At 37.1% G+C, this 18523-nt stretch overlaps 3 protein-coding genes and 2 long non-coding RNA genes across 11 annotated transcripts; 3 read left to right on the top strand and 2 right to left on the bottom strand.

Annotated features, from left to right (window-relative positions):
- Positions 1-1800: 1800 nt before the first annotated feature.
- On the bottom strand, positions 1801-2671 carry LOC147495866 (18.1 kDa class I heat shock protein-like). Its single transcript, XM_086568484.1, has 2 exons — positions 2498-2671; positions 1801-2400 (listed from the first exon to the last, which is right to left on the bottom strand). The coding sequence occupies exons 1-2, from the start codon at positions 2669-2671 to the stop codon at positions 2050-2052; spliced, it is 525 nt and encodes a 174-aa protein (XP_086424610.1). The 3' UTR covers positions 1801-2049.
- A 1285-nt stretch (positions 2672-3956) lies between these two features.
- LOC147495865 (uncharacterized) lies at positions 3957-4994 on the top strand. Its single transcript, XR_015197807.1, has 3 exons — positions 3957-4250; positions 4508-4588; positions 4705-4994. It is a non-coding gene; the product is annotated as an uncharacterized LOC147495865 (long non-coding RNA).
- A 73-nt stretch (positions 4995-5067) lies between these two features.
- On the top strand, positions 5068-15374 carry LOC147495864 (disease resistance protein UNI-like). Its single transcript, XM_086568483.1, has 7 exons — positions 5068-6350; positions 7100-7700; positions 8250-8280; positions 12093-12164; positions 12281-14750; positions 14864-15198; positions 15280-15374. Exons 1-7 carry the CDS (start codon positions 5068-5070, stop codon positions 15372-15374), a joined length of 4887 nt encoding a protein of 1628 aa, XP_086424609.1.
- LOC147495862 (putative protein phosphatase 2C 5) lies at positions 14821-18187 on the top strand. Of its 7 annotated transcripts, none has more exons than XM_086564626.1 (6): positions 14821-15513; positions 15765-15924; positions 16115-16243; positions 16415-16517; positions 16634-16736; positions 17563-18187. In XM_086564626.1, exons 3-6 carry the CDS (start codon positions 16158-16160, stop codon positions 17607-17609), a joined length of 339 nt encoding a protein of 112 aa, XP_086420752.1. In that variant the 5' UTR covers positions 14821-15513; positions 15765-15924; positions 16115-16157; the 3' UTR covers positions 17610-18187. The 7 variants fall into 7 exon arrangements, with proteins under 7 accessions (XP_086420752.1, XP_086420749.1, XP_086420748.1 ...); XM_086564623.1 differs by having other exon boundaries at positions 16634-16744; positions 17569-18187; XM_086564622.1 differs by having other exon boundaries at positions 16634-16744.
- LOC147495863 (uncharacterized) lies at positions 16940-17556 on the bottom strand. Its single transcript, XR_015197809.1, has 2 exons — positions 17396-17556; positions 16940-17303 (listed from the first exon to the last, which is right to left on the bottom strand). It is a non-coding gene; the product is annotated as an uncharacterized LOC147495863 (long non-coding RNA).
- Positions 18188-18523: the final 336 nt, after the last annotated feature.

Raw genomic sequence — 18523 nt, 5'->3', positions numbered from 1 at the left:
ATGACTGCTCCAAAAACTTCGGCGAACAAACCAAATCCGGTGAGAATCTTCAACCTTTAATCATATTTCTATAAATTTGTATGAAAAAAATAAATTTTCATATGCTTGTAAATACGAATTTACGTTTGTTTAGTGATTTTACTATGTATTTTCTAGTTTTCATAGTTTTGCAATTTCATTATGCATTTTTATGTTTGTGTAGTAGTTATACTATACATTTTTATATTTTCGTAATAGTTTTTACTCTGCATTCTTAATTTTTACTGTGTTTGTTTTTTCATGTTTGTGTAATGTGTGGTGATAGTTTTACTCTGCATTTTTAAATTTAGTGTAGTAGTTTTACTATGCATTCTTAAATTTACATAGTAGCTTTATATGCATTTTTCATGTTTGTGTTGTAGTTTTACTCTGTATTTTTAAATTTGCGTAGTAGTTTTACTATGCATTCTTAAATTCACAAAATCTCTGAAGATGTAGTCTGTGGTTACTCTGCATTCTTATATTTGCGTAGTAGTTTTAGTCTTGAAGTTGGATGTGTGTCTGTGGTTTACTCTGCATTCTTATATTTGCATAGTAGTTTTAGTCTTGAAGTTGAATGTGTAGTGCGTGGTTTAGTGCAAGATTCTTATATTTGCGCAGACTAAATTTACAAAATCTCAAGATGTAGTATGTGGTTACTCTGCATTCTTATACATTTACATAGTTTTGGTATTTTTTGTTCAATTGAATGCGACAAGAGGGTGGTGGAATCTATTAGATGTAGGGCGAGGGAGCTAAGGTTGCTAGATGTGGATTTGATGAAAGATATCAAAGTTGGAGCATGCCCACAATAAGGAGCATCGTAAGAACTTCACTTCGAACTTAAATGTCTTTTTAATCTCTTATCTCTTATTTGAAACTTCTTTTTGGCATTTTCAGTTAAGATTGTGGATTATTCATCATTATGTTAAGTGTGGAATGCTATAATATGTAGAAAAGCTATGCAAGATATAACGGTAGAAGACGCGAGACAATTGAGGGTTGACCTGACATATGAGATTGTATCAAGCCAACAAGAAAAATGGGATCCAAAAGAAGAATGCAAGAAATGAAGAGCTGATTTTCCGTATTTCTAGTTGATTACGTTGTGTTTATTTGTGGTAAAATATTGGAACCATTCTAACTTGGGAGTGTTCGATTATGATGTACTATTACTGTTAATGTGTTGGAGTTGTTTAGTATTCATGTTATGCATATTCAGTCTTTGCTGGATTATACTTTTTTGTATAATTACTTTGCCAAAATATTTTATTATGATGGATGAAATGTTTATAACTTTTCTGGAAATATTATGTGTACAGAGTCCCTTTCTCTATCAGGTTAAGCACCAATATAATTATCTATATTTGTGAATCCAAGATTACTTGAAAAATCACTTTTTGTCATAATAACATACTTCATTATAGTAGTTATTAAGAAGCTACTTATTGTCGTCGCAAACACATAATCTCCAAACAACCGATCACCATTTCATCCTCTATCGCTAAATTGGATAGCAAAGCTAGCTTAAACATCTACTAGTTGATGCTACGTAAATTTAACTAGTGTTTGATTTATATATATTGACTATGTAAAAATACATTTACATAGTTTCGCAATGGGAGTAATCCAGAAAGTTAAAAAAATTACTATGTAAATTTAAGTTTTCATAGGTCAAGTTACTATGTAAAATAGATTTACATATATAATGACTATGTAAACATACATTTTTATATATATTCTGTCAGTGTCACGACGCTTAATTTAATTTCCAAAAGTTACTATGTAAATTTAAGTTTTCATAGCTTTAGTGACTATGCAAATATAGTTTTTTTATATATATTTGTATGTAAAACTACAGTTCAATTAAAACCTTAGGCATCACACATTCGCACCCCACCAAAACTCACACTAGACTCCATTCATAGTCCATACCCGCCCATCAAAAGACATAACACACGACACATTGATACAAACACAACTACAAGTCATAACCAGTACTGCAAGAAATATATTCACACATTAACATTCTCAGCCAGAAATTTCAACTGATTTCACTTCAGACTTCTTGACTTCTTCCTTGGGAACAGTAACAGTTAAAACTCCATTTTCCATACTAGCTTTCACTTCATCAACCTTAGCATTTTCAGGCAACCTAAACCTCCTCAAGAAACTTCCACTTTTCCTTTCGACGCGATGCCAAGTGTCATTTTTTTCTTCTTTCTCTTTATTTCTCTCTCCACTTATCTGTAACACCCTTCCTTCTTCTACTTCCACTTTCACTTCTTCTTTCTTGAATCCAGGAAGATCTGCTTTGAATATATGTGCTTCTGGAGTTTCTTTCCAGTCAATACGAGTGTTCGCAAATTGGGTTGTCTTAAGTTATGATGGTGTTCCAAGTAAGAACATCCTTAAGTTCTATAGAGTAAAAGACTTCAGTAGCTAGAGAAATGCTTCCACATCTAGCATACATATCTACCAGTGCCGTACCCACAATAGTAGTAGTTAATCCAATCTTATGCTCACTAATATAAGCATGTAAACTAGCTCCTTGATCTAGTGCACCTAAATGCCCACAAGCCGATGACAGGGTAACGACAGTAGCCTCAGTCGGTTTGACACCCAAATCCGCGATCTCATTAAACAATTCCATAGCCTCATTCGATTTACCACTCGGCGTAACACGCTAACATTGCATTCCATGATGACACCGCCTCTCGCCTAGGCATCTTATAAAAATCCCATGAGCTCCCTCAACATCACCACATTTAACATACCACGCCAACATAGAATTCCAATAAACCACATTTCTTTCGGGCATCTCATCAAACAACCTCTTTGCTTCCTTAATACTCCCAACCAATGCATATCCATTAATCATAGTATTCCAAGACACAACATCTCTACACACCATTCTCTCAAAACCAACTTAGCTACCTCCATTTCACTATATTTCACATACCCATCAATCATAGCATTCCAAAGACACCACATCTTCAACACAACACATCTCAAAACCACCAAAGTTGGTGGTATCTTTAGTAGTTTTCTTAAAATTCCCAAATCTTTGGAGGAGTCACTCTCATGAGCTCTGGGCCACTCTCCATGTATACTTCATCTTACGTACATCACTCCACCTAAGCATTCCATCATTTCCTTACTCCTCATGCTTGGCCTTCTCTTCTTGGTGTTATAATTGGCTTGTTCAAATCGCAAGAATGATGGTGATCATAAGTGGTGATGACGATTACATTTGTGAAGTTGGATGCGAAATTTGTTGAGAAGTTGGAAGGCGAAAAATGATGTTGAGGCTAAAGAGGTCAGTGAAATGGAGAAGGAGGTTTTTAATTTGGATGAGAAGCTTCAAGCAATGAGATCTGATCCAAATATGGAAGAAAGGTAAAAAAGGTAATAAAATAAAATAGGAAATAGAAATCGGTTGAAATTTCATTTGATATTGGAAAACAGGGAGTTTTTGTGATATGAGCTGATAAATAGGGAGGTTATGTGGTATGGGCCGATATGAAGGGGTTTACACTCATCCGGATTAAAACCAAGGGGCTGAGCCCCATTTCTTGCCTGCACGTGTGTGTAGGTGGCCATTGTTTTGGGTTGTTTTGAATTTGATAAAAGATAAACAATTTTTTTGTAATACACTAAATCATGAGTACTGTACAGATTAGTCGGTTACCTATTACCTATTCAAGCTTCAAAATTTTGATTTTAACTAGTTATGTTCTCATTCATTTATTTTTGTACTACTTAGTTTACAATTAAACCGATGTTAATTCCGGACCAGACTTTGTACAATATTTACACCATTCATAAAGAATTCACACTGATCACATTTGTAATGAAATTTGCATTTTTTATGTGGGCAAAAACAGAAAATCGGATGATCAAAAATTCAAATGAAGTTACGTAGGAAGCAAGTCAAACAACAGTCCAGGAAGCATCTTACGATCTTAGCAAAGTACCAAGCATAACATTCAAATGATGACCCACCACCATGCACAAAGGAAGAAGACATGAAGGAAAGAGAAGAGACCTAGTAATAATACACTGTAAAATATGATATTTGTGGCTCCCACATTCTCTCTTTCTTATCACCATTGTCATATACAAACAGCGGAGAGAGTTTTCCATAACTTCTTTGTGGTGGTCTGCTTAGCTTGGTCGATCTTGGACTAGTACTCAGCTTAACATCACTCGATCAATTATTATATTACAAGGTGAGTTCATTACAATTTTTTTCTTCCTTGTTAGTTGCTATTATACACTTGATTATCACTCTTGTTTTTTAATCGTCATTCATTGTTAAAGGTTAACAACATAATCATGTTCTGCAAACTTAAACTCTTGATCCATCACTTATTTGAAATCTGAGCTAACCAATTCTACTGATAAAGTCCAATGATGACTATCTCTTAAAACTGATTTGTATTTTTAGTTGTTAATTCTCCACCTTTACATGATTTTAAATGTGCAGATATCCAATTCGTACTTGAACGTTTTCCTTTGGTTCTTGTTATTAGAGGTTCAGAGAACAACCAACTGCCCAAACAAACAAGTGAGATTATACATATTCTCTATTTACTTAATGTTATGTATTTTACATATATCCTACTGGAGTACCTCTATCATGTCTCATCACTTTAATTAACAACCAATGTGTTGTAATGACAGGTATGGAATTTCCTACAGCAGTAGTTGGAGCAGATGTTCAAAGCATACTGACTCGTGCGTTTAATCAGTCGTTGGGTGTTAAAAGTCTGAGTGAACAAACTCAGACACTGAGAAACAAAAAAGGAGAACTGATTGCCAGAGTAAACAAGGTGAAAGAAATTATGCAAATCGCAAAGAGACATGGAAAGATGCGCACACAGGACGCACAAAATTGGTGGGATAATGCCGACACTATTATATATATGGCAGATGGCGTGGACAGAGAAGCCAACGTCGCAAAAAATATGTCCAACTGGATTTTTTTTGCGCCCTAATTGTTGTTCACGATGAAGTTGCAAAAAAAATTTTGAAATCGTTGAAGTGATGGATGATCTCTTAAATAAGGCTAGTCATTTCTCAAAAGAGTCTTTAACGTTTTGGGGAATGGAGATGCCCGACTACACGGTGATTGGTAGTACTGCTCATAAGATCCTCAAGATGGTTTGTGAATGTATAGTAGGTGATGAGTTTGAGAAAATTGGTGTCTACGGCATGGGTGGCGTGGGAAAAACCACCATTATGAAGACAATCAGTAACCAACTCGTGCAACAATGTATTCGTTTTGAAAATGTTTTGTGGGTCACTGTATCCAAAGATATTGATGTTCAAAAACTTCAAAATCAGATTGCAAAGAGAGTCGCATTGGATCTTTCTGCTGAACAAGATGAAGCTATACGGTCATCAATGTTGCTAAGTGCATTGCGTAGAAAGGGAAAATTTGTGCTTATCCTAGACGACATGTGGGAGGCATTTGATTTACAAGATCTTGGAGTTCCCGAACCTACAAAAGATAATGGGTGCAAGATAGTATTGACTAGCAGGTCAAAGGAAGTGTGCGAAGGGATGTTGTGCCAGAAAGATGTGAAAGTTGATCAGCTTTATGAGGACGAAGCATGGGAACTGTTCTTGGCAAATGTTGGTGAGGAGCTTGTTCTGGAAGTGAAAGAGATTGCAAAAGCAATTGTTGCAGAATGTTGTGGTTTGCCCCTTGCAATCAACACAATTGGTCGATCTCTGAGAAGAAAAGATGTTGATGAGTGGCGAGTTGCATTATCAGATCTGCGAGAATCTACAGGTTTGAACATGGCCATGGAGTCGAAAGTCATTCAGCGTCTGAAATTCAGTTACGATCAACTAAAGGAAAACCACCAAAAATGTTTCTTATATTGTGCATTGTATCCTGAAGATGATGAAATCGACACTCGTGAGTTGATTGAGTATTGGGTTATGGAAGGGTTAGTCAAGGGATCCAGCAAAGAAGATGAAATGTGTCATGGCCGTGTTATACTGAATATACTAAAGCGGTGTTGCATGCTAGAAGAAGTTTCTTCAGAAGGTCGTGGTTATAAAGATGATAGGGACCTTGTTATAATGCATGATTTGATTAGGGATATGGCTCTTTACATCACAAAATCAAAACCTAAATTCATGGTCAGAACTGGGCTGTCATCAACCAAAATACCGCATGAAGATGATTGGTCGGAAGATCTTGAAAGGGTTTCGTTTATGGAAAGTGGTATAGAAGATATTTCAATTACTCCTAAATGCCCAAAACTCTTGACATTGATCTTTGCTCAGAAGTATTATATTCTTTGGATCAAAGCGAGGTTGCTTTGGTTTTTATGCACATGAATAGTCTGACGGTTCTCGATTTATCTATGACTCGTATTGAGTCATTACCAGATTCACTTTCTGATTTGGTAAATCTTCGTGGTTTACTCTTAATTAATTGTGAGAAATTAGTTAGAGTGCCTTCTCTATCAAGCTTGATCGAGAGTGTTGAAGCTCACATATTCGGCCATAGAAGAACGCCTCATGGGATGGAAATGTTGGTCCACCTCCGATGCCTTGATCTCCGTTTCAATCGTAAAATTGAAAGAAATGATCCCTTCAGGATTGATATCCAAGTTTTCTTTACTTCAAGAGTTACAATTGGTGAGAATAGAAGCGATGTATGCGAGAAAGAGGGGAGATTTCGATGCGGGGAACTCTCAAGCTTGACACACTTGGAGAATCTTATAATCCAATTTCACGAGCTGTCGGACTTTATTTCCTATGGTGAATTTACAAACTTTGAAAAGTTAAAAAAGTATTTTATTCAAATGGAAAGAGAAACATATAATTTCGATAGTCACGAGAGAATTCTATGTTTGTCCAACTCAAAGGGTATTCCTTGCAATGCCCTCCGACTTCCGAAAAGCATTCAATTTCTTCAAGTTCAACATTTCGCAAGATTATCAGAGTTGCCCTTCCTACAACGGGTCGAGAACATGGGTATCGCACACGGAGCTTTTCCTTGTTTGAAGAGGTTAGAGATCTATCGTTGTGATAATATCAAAGTTTTATTCTCGTCTAGGTTGCTTCAACAGCTTCTTAACCTTGAAGAGATCAACGTGTGGAATTGTTCACAATTGGAGGAGCTAGTGGTAGCGGATGGAGATGAGAGTGGTGCCATTCCAGTACTCCCGAGGTTACATAATCTGGGATTGGGATATTTGCCAAAACCGAAGAGCAATTGGAGTCAGCTATTCATGTACAGCAACTCTTGGCAGGAAGTTTTAATTGAGACTGTCAAAGTGGACCGCCTGTTTTCAACTAGGTTATTACAACACTTTCAATACCTGGAAGTGATCAGCGTGGGGGATTGTGCGGAATTGGAGGAACTAATTGTAGAAGAAGAAGAACCATGTGAAATTGATTATACTCTCGCACTCCCAAGGTTGAAGGAATGGTACTTCGCCAATCTACCGAAACTGAAGAGCATTTGGAAGGGCGTGATGGTTTGTGACTCTCTTCAAACAGTTAAAGTATACCATTGTCCTGAATTGAAAATGCTCCCTCTGTTCAACCGAGAACATCAGTCAGCCCCACCTTCTCTCAAATATATCGAAGGAAGCAGTGAGTGGTGGGATTCACTCGAGTGGGATTACCCACGTCCTGAACATCTCTTTCATGAAGTATTTATTTGAAATGATCTTTTTCTCGAAAATCTTGGCTTTTTGGCGTCAATCGGTTTTCCTTTTTGCTTAGATAATCGGCTTCTACACTGAAAACCCTTTCGATCAAGGTATGTGTAATGTTCATCCATAGTTGCAACTAAAATTGCTTTTTATTTTTATCTTTACTTTTTGTTTTTTTCGATTTGTTTGTGTTGTGGGGTGGGGGTGGGGGGGGGGATATGTCTTTTTACTTGTTCCCTTCTTTGCATGTGACCATACAACTTTATGCATATTTATTTGTAATAAGTTGAATCCGATCCTTACTCTTCTTGCAGTCTCAGAACACAAATTTAATGCACAAAAATATGATTGGGGATGCAAGTCATTTGTGTGTCTCGGGGAGCCAAGGGACCCTGGGAAAGGGTTTCTTTTGAATGACACGTTAATTGTCGAGACATAGGTTTCTTTTTATGATGGTAAGCTTTTCTTGATTCGTATCGAACTTTGATTCGAACCAAAATACTGAAGTTGTGAAATTGGTAAAGATTTCCTATGAATGATATTCAGGCAGAGGTCACCGTCCCTAAGGTTGGGGAAGGTAAGTTCTGAGTACTGGGTGAAAGAAGAGTGACAAAAGAGTTAGTAGTGAAGTGAGAATTGAATCATAATGGCTCATTGGCTCCAAAGAAGAGAGCCAACAGCAGGCGAGTGGATAATGATAAGCAAACAAGGAATACAAGAGCTTCGGTAAGTAGGGGATACCAGGAGGAAAACATTGAAATAGAAGTTTCACTTCAAGAAGTCTTGAAGAGGTTGAGGGAAGTAGAAAAACAGAATGCTATATTACTTAAAGAGAATCAAGAGATGAAGAACGGAAGTCTGAGTCAGGTTGTAAAAGATCTTCATATGGAAGAGAATGAGGCTTGTAGTTCAAAGTCGGTTAGTCATTATACAGAAAAGGCATCGGCAAGAAACGATCATTATACAGAAAAGGCATCGGCAAGAAACGAAAGAATGGGAGAAGTATCGCCGATACCTATAATTCCGATACCACAGCCCATCACCAAAGAGATGATACAAGAAATGATGCGGAAGCAGTTGGGTAACCAGTTTCTCGAGAAAACTTCAGCATTGATAAGAAGATTGGCAGATGATGTCAGCAGAAATCCGATACATCAAAGTGTTGAGATGATGCCCATTCCACCTAAGTTCAAGATTCCTAAGTATACTTAATACGATGGGACGTCGATGGATCATCTATTTGGATATCGACACCAATTTTCGATATATAAAGGAATAGCCTATCTAGATTCATTATTATGCAAGTCCTTCTCTTTAAGTCTGAAGGGGAAGGCGTTGAAGTGGTTCTGTTCGTTGCAAGAGGGATCAATATCATGTTTTAGGGAGATTGAGAAAAAGTTTTTGACCAATTATAGTCATCAGTGAGTAAAACCAAAGCAAGTGTCGGTTTTGTTCCGACTGAAGCAAGGAAAGAAGGAATCTCTTAAAACCTTCTTGTCAACCTTTCCTCTTTTATGTCCTGCTTTGTGTTTTTTTCCCTCTGAATACGGTTCCACTACTACGTCATTGTCTGCACAAAAACGGGTTTCCAAACTTCTCATCACCAACAACCAAGCTTTCCAATACTCTGACAATTGATTAAGTAGATATACGATTTTTGAATTTGAGTTGGAACCTATGTATGTAATACACTTTTTTTTCCGCTAAAAAGAGGAATCCCTGTACCTTGAAAACCTTGGCGGAATGAACAATATATTCAACTAAAGCAACAGTGCAACACATTCTTGATCAAAATAGAAATGATTCGATTCAATGATGATTAGTTGTCTTTTGTACGTATCAAGTGATATTGCTACTTAATTAGACGGTTTCACTCCAACTTCATAAAACTCTGCAGGATCAACGGTCACAAGATAATGTTAGCATCATCATAGCTGATTTGGGGTATGTCCTCATTTCTCAATTGCATTTATAGAATTTCACTCGCTTGTTATGGCTGGTCACCTTATTTATAATTCGTTTTACAACGAATTAAGGCATCCTTTTCTGAAATGGAGAAGTAATAGAGAAGGACAGGATTTACATTATTTTACTGAGTAATTAAACCGAGGTCACTACAACTCAATTATTGTTCTTGTGGAACATATTCAACTGTGATAGCTTAAGAGGTAAATAACCCTCTCAGGTTTGTAAACCTAGCTGCTTGCAACTGCAACACGGGACATGGCAAAATATTTCCCGGTTTGCAGAAGTATCCTTGAACATCTTCACCTACTGGTTTGAGTTCAGCGGTGCCCATGCACTCATGCAGGGTCAACTTTTAATGAGATCTAATGCAATGCTAGGCTGGAGCCAATAAAGAAAGTAAAGGATACCCGTATTTGTTGTAATCGGTATCAATGGCTATAGGTTTACTAATGGTGAAGTTCTTTGCCATGTTTACTTGAGGGGCTTTGCTAGTTCCCTTTTAACTCTTAGAGATAGATTAGGACTGACAAGAAGTGAGCTACTTCAGGTGAGATTCCACCACTGATTCACAAACCAATCACTGTCGACAAGTAGGTGGCATGCCACTTTAACCTTGAACTTGAACTTAAGTTGGGCAAAATAATGCTGTTTCCTTACAAGCCATAGGTTAATTCTGTTTTCTGCTGCTTTAATAGTAAGGCATGTGTCCTTCTAGACATATCATATCAAATTTGACCTATAAGATTTGGAATCAACATGTGATACATATATGCTATGTTTTATTTGTTTGTCTAGCACTTTTGTTATCCTTTCTGTCATTGTGTTTGATATGCTCTTTTGCTTCCTTAAATCTGCAAATACGTACTGGTGCATATAGGAGGACAGACTGGGAGAATTTGGCACCTCAGCAACAAAATTTTGTATGGGAACTAAGCCAAGCTTTTGCAACTATTTCTATTGTTTCACTAGGAATATGGGTGACATATTTTCTTTCTTTATAAGTTTCAACAGTTGTCAGCAATCTGTGTATATATATGAGTATCACATTCGTAACTTGTAAATACATGTGCGTCAAAACTTATTGTCATTGAGATGATGATACGCCAAAAATAAACTCAACGATTAGTTATACATCTTTTTCTCATATTCTTGTGAGACCACAAATGGTTGTTCATCAACTATGTTTCTCAAACTCTTCGTTACACCTTGTTCTTTATGCTAATTGTTAAATCATTTTGTTGATGAAAGGATTAAGAACCACTGATACGTTAGCTTAAAGTTTCAAAAAGTGGAGCATGTATGTTAATAACATGCAAATTATATACACAAAATTCAGTGTTCAATATAAGCCTAGGGATCTAGCCGCTTTTGAAAGGTGCCTGCGCCGTTACAGAGAGCCTAGTAGTAGAAGATTATCAATCCTTTTCTCTGGTGATAAACTCTGTATTAGCACAAGGGTACGAGTGATGTTGCCTTTTCAATTTGTTCTCTCTTATACGGTTATTATACCTATGCGCTTGATACCTAATGGCTAACAGAACAACAGAAGCACAAAAAACTCGATTTTCTGGGCAAAGTTGTGAGGCAAAAGGAATCAAAGAGTGTATAAATTGGTTCTAGCTATCGCTATCCCACCTTGAATCCTACCCTCGCTATTAATTACACTCCCTTCCACAAGATTTGGCATCCCCTGGGAATAAATTGTTCAACATGATCAGAAAACAAAGTTCTCTTAACTATTTTAACTAACAAAATGCAAATAACAATCACAGCTAAGTCAAATATTTTGCAAAATGGAAGAAACCGAAAAACTAATCAACCTTTGGGGTAGCTTATATTCTCCTGATAAAGAAGTAGCTGAAAGGGAAGTGTGTTTAGCTTTAGTTAGTGGTAAGGGAATATGGGACAAAGCTTTGGTAGTAAACCTTTTTTGCCTTGGAAGAACATCAGTGGTACATGCATCTTACCAAAGTATCAAGCATAGCATTCAAATAATGGAAGACCCACCAGTCCCAGTCCCACCACCACACGCAAAGGAAGAAGACTTGAAAGAAAAGTGGAGACCTGATAATATATTTGTGGTTCACACATTCTCTCTTTATTGACTGTAGGAAGAAACAGAGTTGTTGGTTTTTTTCATTTCATCACAAACACCAGAGAGAGTTTTCCATAACTTCTTTGTCGATCTTGGACTAGTACTCAGCTTAACATCACTCGATCAATTATATTATATATAAGGTCAGTTTATTACAAATTTTCTTCTTCCTTGTTAGTTGCTATTATACACTTGATTATTACTCTTGTTTTTTGAAATCTGAGCTAAACAATGCTACTAATAAAGTCCAATGATGAATATCTCTTAAAACTGATTTGTATTTTTAGCTGCTAATTCTCTACCTTTACATGATTTTAAATGTGCAGATATCCAGTTACGTTTTCCTTTGGTTCTTGTTATTAGAGGTTCAGAGAACAACCAACTGCCCAAACAAACAAGTGAGATTATACATATTCTCTATTTACTTAATGTTATGTATTTTATATATATCCTACTGGAGTAGCTCTATCGTGTCTCATCACTTTAATTAACACCCAATGTGTTGTAATGACAGGTATGGAACTTGCTGGAGCAGCTGTTGGAAGCGTACTGACTTGTGCGCTTAATCAGTTGGGTGTCATAAGTCTGAGTGACCAAATTCAGAGATTGAGAGACAAAAAAAGAGAACTGATTGCCAGAGTAAAGGAGGTGAATGGAATATTGCAAATTGCAAAGGTACAAAAAGGAAAGACGCGCAAAATTGAAGCACATAATTGGTTGACTAATGCCGACAATGTTATAAAGAAGGCGGATGATGTGGACAAGGAAGCCAATGTGGGAAGGAGATGCCTAAGTGGAGTTTTACCGAATTGTTGTTCGCCTAGTTGTTGTTCACGACTGAAATTGCTAAAACAAATTTTGGAGTTCACTGAAGTGATGGTTGGTCTATTAGATGAGGCTAGTCGATTCTCAGAAGAGTCTTTGACGTTTTTGGGAATGGAGATGCCAACTACAAGACTGATTGGTAGTACTGCTGATAAGAACTTCAAGATGGTTTGGGAATATATAGTAGGTGATGAGTTTGAGAAAATTGGTGTCTACGGCATGGGTGGCGTGGGAAAAACCACCATTATGAAGAAAATAAGTAACCAGCTCGTGCAAGAATGTAGACGTTTTGAAAATGTTTTGTGGGTTACTGTATCCAGAGATGTTGATGCTCAAAAACTTCAACAGCAGATTGCGAACGTAGTCGATTTGGATCTTTCTGCTAGACAAGATGAAGCTAGTAGATCGTCATCACTGTTGAGTGCATTGCAAAGAAAGGGAAAATTTGTACTTTTCTTGGACGACATATGGGAGGCATTTGATCTACATGAGCTAGGAGTTCCCGAACCTTCAAAAGACAATGGGTGCAAGATAGTATTAACTACTAGATCATTGGAAGTGTGCAGAGGGATGTTGTGCCAGAAAGATGTCAAAGTTGAACCGCTCTCTAAGGACGAAGCATGGGAACTGTTCTTGGTAAATGTCGGTAAAGAGCTTGTTCCCGACGTGAAAGAGATTGCAGAAGAAGTTGTTGCGGAGTGTTGTGGTTTGCCGCTTGCAATCATCACAATTGGGCGAGCTATGAGAAGCAAAGATGTTGGTGATGTTGATGAGTGGCGAGTTGCATTATCAGATCTGCGAGAATCTATAGGTTTGAACATGGCCATGGAGGAGAAAGTCATTCTGCGTCTGAAATTCAGTTATGATCAACTAAAGGAAAACCACCAGAAGTGTTTCTTATATTGTGCATTGTATCCTGAAGATGATGAAATCGACACTAGTAAGTTGATTGAGTATTGGGTTATGGAAGGGTTAGTGGAGGGATCCAGCAAAGATGAAATGCTTCGTGGCCGTGTTATTCTGAATATATTAAAGCGTTGTTGCATGTTAGAAGAAGTTTCTTTTGAAGATGAGGATATGGACTGTGTTAAAATGCATGATTTGATTAGGGATATGGCTCTTTACATCACGAAATCAAAACCTAAATTCATGGTCAGAACTGGGCTTTCATCAGCAGAAATACCGCATGAAGATGATTGGTCGGAAGATCTTGAGAGGGTTTCGTTTATGGGAAGTCGTATAGAAGATATTTCAATTACTCCCAAATGCCCAAAACTCTTGACATTGATCCTTGCTTCGAAGTATAGTGGTACACTGAAACACATTGATCGTGGTTTTTTTACGCACATGAAAAGTCTGACGGTTCTCGATTTATCTGAGACTAGTATTGAGTCATTACCAGATTCACTTTCTGATTTGGTGAATCTCCGTGGTTTACTCTTAATTCATTGTTATAAATTAGTTAGAGTGCCTTCTCTATCCAAGCTTCAGTCACTGAGAGTGTTGAAGCTCACACGTTCGGCCATAGAAGAACTGCCTCATGGGATGGAAATGTTGGTCAACCTCAGAAGCCTTGATCTCACTAAGAATTCTGGATTGAAAGAAATGATCCCTTCAGGATTGATATCCAAGTTTTCCTTACTTGAAGAGTTACTATTGGATGGAATAAAAGCGGAATATGTGTATGCGCGAGAAAGAGGGGGAGATTTCGTGCAGGAACTCTCAAGCTTGACACACTTGGAGAATCTTACAATCGTATTTCACGAGCTGTCGGACTTTATTTCCTACGGTGAATTTACAAACTTTGAAAAGTTAAAAAAGTATTCTATTGGCATGGAAAGCAACGACTTATATTATAGAATTCATGGTGAGAGAAATCTATGTTTGTCCAACTCAAAGGGTATTCCTTGCAATGCCCTCCGACTTCCGAAAAGCATTCAATTTCTTCAAGTTAAAGATTTCAATGAAATCTCAAGATTATCAGAGTTGCCCTTCCTACAACGGGTCGAGAACATGGGTATGGCACACGGAGCTTTTCCTTGTTTGAAGATGTTAGAGATCTATTGTTATAATATCAAATTTCAAAGTTTTATTCTTCAACAGCTTCTTAACCTTGAAGGATCTATGTTTGGGATTTCAACAGTGGTTCGGATTAAGTGGTGCCATTGAAGTTACATGATCTATGTTTGGGATTGAACAACATTTTCAATACAGCAACCTTGGAGAAAGTTAAAATTCACTTTGTCATACTGGACCGCCTGTTTTCAACTAGGTTATTACAACACTTTCAATACCTTGAAAAGATCAACGTGGGGTATTGTGAGGAATTGGAGGAACTAATTGTAGAAGAAGAAGCATGTGAAATTGATTATACTGTAGCACTCCCAAGGTTGAAGGAATTGTCACTCAACAATCTATGGAAACTGAAGAGCATTTGGAAGGGCGTGATGGTTTGTGACTCTCTTGAAACAGTTGAAGTATGCAATTGTCCTGAATTGAAAAGGCTCCCTCTGTTCAACCGAGAACATCAGTCAGCCCCACCTTCTCTCAAACGAATCCAAGGAAGCAGAGAGTGGTGGGATTCACTCGAGTGGGGAGATTATCCATGTCCTGAACATCTCTTTCTCAAATATGATGACGATGATGAAGATGATGAAGATGATGACGATGATGATGATCGTGATGAAGATGATGACGATGATGAAGATGGTGGTGATGAAGATGATGATGATCGTGATGATGACAAAGAAGAAGTTGAAAAAGAAGAAGAAGATGATCAGTAAGTAAAGGCTTGTATTCTTTCCAAGGATTCAAACGTGGGATTGAAATGATCTTTTTCTCGAAAATCTTCGTTTTTTGGCTTCAATCGGTTCCTTTCTGCTTCGATAATCTGCTTCTACACTGAAAACCCTTTCAATCAAGGTATGTGTCATGTTCATCCGTAGTTTCAAGCATTTCATCAGAAACTTTTTTTCTTTTTAGGATTTTCTTTCATTTGTTGCCGTTTTTAAAGATTTTTTAAATAATTTGATAGATAATAGGTCATGCTGATGTTGTTGTTTAATTTATCAACCGATAAATTCAAATTGATTTAGTGGAGAATCAGAAATTCTAGTCTTGTTTTGGTTTCAATTGATTGAAATATTGAATTTGTTTGTTTTGGTTTTTTGCAGGGATTGTCACAAATAGTATTGGAACTTCTTTTGGTAAGGGTAAAACTTAGCGATGGGAGTCTAATGTGTCAACAATGTCAGCGTAACCGACAACACCCGGTGCTGTCGTCTTTTGTTCCAATTGCACAAAACGTTACTGCTATCCTTGCACCAAGAACTGGTATTTAGAACTGTAAATAATTAATGATATCTATTAACTAGAAATCTATTTTTAATATACAGTAGTTGAAATTTTCGTAATTGCGTGATGTGTTGTTTTGATGAATTGATTGAAATTTTGAATTTGGTTGTTTTGTTTTTTCAGCTGATTTGGATTTTATTTGCATCTTCTGATTCTATATATGCATTAGGGAGGAGCTGTATAAAGAATGTGTTGCAACATTACAAGATAGGATGCTGCTAAGTAGCAAAGATTCAAGTGTAGTAAAGAAGGCATTGGAGGAGGCTTTTATAAATGCCGATACAAAGTTATTGAACTGGTATGAGCATTAGTTCTCGATAGTTGCCAATGTTTTTTAAAAGACCAATTTCGAGCATTGCCATTTTTTTTCCAAGCACGGCCTTAATCACACCAGGGTACGCACACTTATTTGCAAAATATATGTTATTGTGTTAAATTTATTGTTATTTGGTCTCTCTTTTTTGCTAAGGCTTGAAGAGACAAGGAAGAAAACTGAATCTGGTTCTACAGCAACAGCTATATTTCTTAGAAATGATATGCTAATTGTTTCTCATGTTGGTGACTCAAGTGTGGTACAAATCTTGCTTTCTCAATACTTAACAGACATATATGACTTCCTTAAAAACTGATGAAGTTTAAAAAGTACCTTCAATAAATTCCTTCATGCTTAATTGGCTCGATAATGTAGGTTCTCTCCGGTTCTGGCAAAGCAGAAGTACTGACCAACCCTCATCGCCCTTATGGAAACAACAAGGTTTCTCTTCAAGAGATCAGGAGAATCAGAGAAGCAGGTGGATGGGTGTGTTTTTACATTCCTATTTCATTTTACCTTTTATATGTATATGTTTCCATTGGTGATTCTGATGCCTCCATAAATGTGATTAGACATCTCAATTGACTCCCATACTTTGAGGCACCTTATTTATTTTTGATGCTTAACTGCTTAAGGCACCTATCCGCTTGAAATCTACTTAGATGATGAATGATGCTCATTTTCATAGAGCTTATTGTGTCACACTATCATGTACTTTCAAGTCGGAAATACATATTACTAAAAAAAAAATGGGTTATTCAAGCGTCTACTTTGCAGATCTTATTCATATATTGGGGAGTTATCTGCTTAATTAAAATAAGATCAATACAAGTAATGCACTATATACAGAGGACACATCCAGTCAGTGTGATATTTCGTGTCTCTTACCCTTTCTAATATTTTAAGGGGATCCTTCTTACACTTCCCATAAAAAAAAATTCTGATGCTGTAGGGCAATGGAAGCTCTCTCATCCTGTATTGGAGTTCAAATCAGACATTTTACTTCCCTATGATGTTCTCTCGGTAGAAAGCTAATAGTGAATCACTACATGTAACAAAGGATATAAACAGAATGAGTAACAGTTTCATAATTCAAACTTTCTACTCTGAAAACAGTAATATGCTTTGAAGTTTTACCTGAATTAGTCGTTCTCTTTGTAGAAAGAACTTCACTAAACATCCTGTTCAGTTTGAATAGTTCATGGTTTGACAGCAATACACCATTTGGATTTTTCCAGGGTGAACCACTGTCACCCTACTTATTTATTCTTTGTACTGAAGTTTTGTCTCTCAATCTTATTAAGCTCCAGCAACATGGAAGTCTCTCAGGTCTAAAGATTTCTCAGAATAATGACGCGGGGCTCACACACTTAATGTACGGCTGATGATGTACTAATTTTTGGGAAGATGAAGCTACCACAAGCTTATGAAATCAACACTCTTTTGGAAGAATACTGTCAGGCTTCAGGGCAAAGCATTAACAGTGTGAAATTTCCTAACTATTTGAATGTCCCATCTATTCTGGGCAGAGAGGTGCATGATCATTTGCAACCGTTAACGCATGGGCTTTTGTCCTACGGGCCTCACTTCCGAAGTCGGGCATTCGCATTGCCGGTTACTTGAACAAGAAATCCAATCTGCTGACAATCACCTCTAAGCTCTGTAACCTTAGTAAGCATATAAAATGGGAGATCTAGGACAACTCAGGCAATCCCCCACCCTGTGAACAAAACGACAGCCCTGAATATACCCAAATCTGTTTCTTGCTTCTCTCCACCACCTGGAGAACCCACAATGTAACAGAATTTGATAAAATGGCATTACATGAACTCCATCCAAACCACTCCTTCCCTAACAACTTCCCTTGCTGTAAACCCCTTATCAAATGAAATCAATCCACTACTTTGAAATGGCTCGATTTCCAAACAATCCCCATGTGTGAATGGCTTCTTTACAGCCTCCTATATATTATATCCCAACAAATATGTTCTTTACTAAGTAAATTTGGTCTACCTATCCATTCCAATTCGGATAACGACTCCGTTATCAAAGAACTTAAACTCTTATAATCCACAGAAAATTCCTTACTATCATTAGGGAAAACATCAATAAACACAATCTGGATGTTCAAACTCGATCTCGGGCAATTTGTAAAGTAGGAAAACAGTCTAATCCCAGTAACTTTTCTAAATCAGAATAACCCAAACCATCAAGTACCTTAACATCCCACCCAAGTTCAGCAGCACCAATAGCATGTCCAACATC

The sequence above is a fragment of the Coptis chinensis genome, chromosome 6, assembly GCF_015680905.1.
Source record: "Coptis chinensis isolate HL-2020 chromosome 6, ASM1568090v1, whole genome shotgun sequence".
NCBI classification, from domain to species: Eukaryota; Viridiplantae; Streptophyta; class Magnoliopsida; order Ranunculales; family Ranunculaceae; genus Coptis; species Coptis chinensis.
The sequence above is the reverse complement of the archived record's forward strand: the minus strand, read 5'-3'. Positions and strand labels throughout refer to the sequence as shown.

What these genes read in the sequence shown, in the direction of transcription:
- LOC147495866 (XM_086568484.1), bottom strand. Translation starts at nt 2,671, where the DNA reads ATGGAATTGTTTAATGAGATCGCGGATTTGGGTGTCAAACCGACTGAG. An exon ending in CTATTGTGGGTACGGCACTG is followed by an intron (nt 2,401 to 2,497) that starts GTAGATATGTAT and finishes ACACCATCATAA; the next exon opens with CTTAAGACAACCCAATTTGC.
- LOC147495864 (XM_086568483.1), top strand. Translation starts at nt 5,068, where the DNA reads ATGGATGATCTCTTAAATAAGGCTAGTCATTTCTCAAAAGAGTCTTTA. An exon ending in CCAACTGCCCAAACAAACAA is followed by an intron (nt 12,165 to 12,280) that starts GTGAGATTATAC and finishes TTGTAATGACAG; the next exon opens with GTATGGAACTTGCTGGAGCA. An exon ending in CGAGTGGGGAGATTATCCAT is followed by an intron (nt 15,199 to 15,279) that starts GTCCTGAACATC and finishes ATCGTGATGAAG; the next exon opens with ATGATGACGATGATGAAGAT.
- LOC147495862 (XM_086564621.1), top strand. Translation starts at nt 16,158, where the DNA reads ATGCTGCTAAGTAGCAAAGATTCAAGTGTAGTAAAGAAGGCATTGGAG. An exon ending in GATACAAAGTTATTGAACTG is followed by an intron (nt 16,244 to 16,414) that starts GTATGAGCATTA and finishes TTTTTTGCTAAG; the next exon opens with GCTTGAAGAGACAAGGAAGA. An exon ending in ATGTTGGTGACTCAAGTGTG is followed by an intron (nt 16,518 to 16,633) that starts GTACAAATCTTG and finishes TCGATAATGTAG; the next exon opens with GTTCTCTCCGGTTCTGGCAA.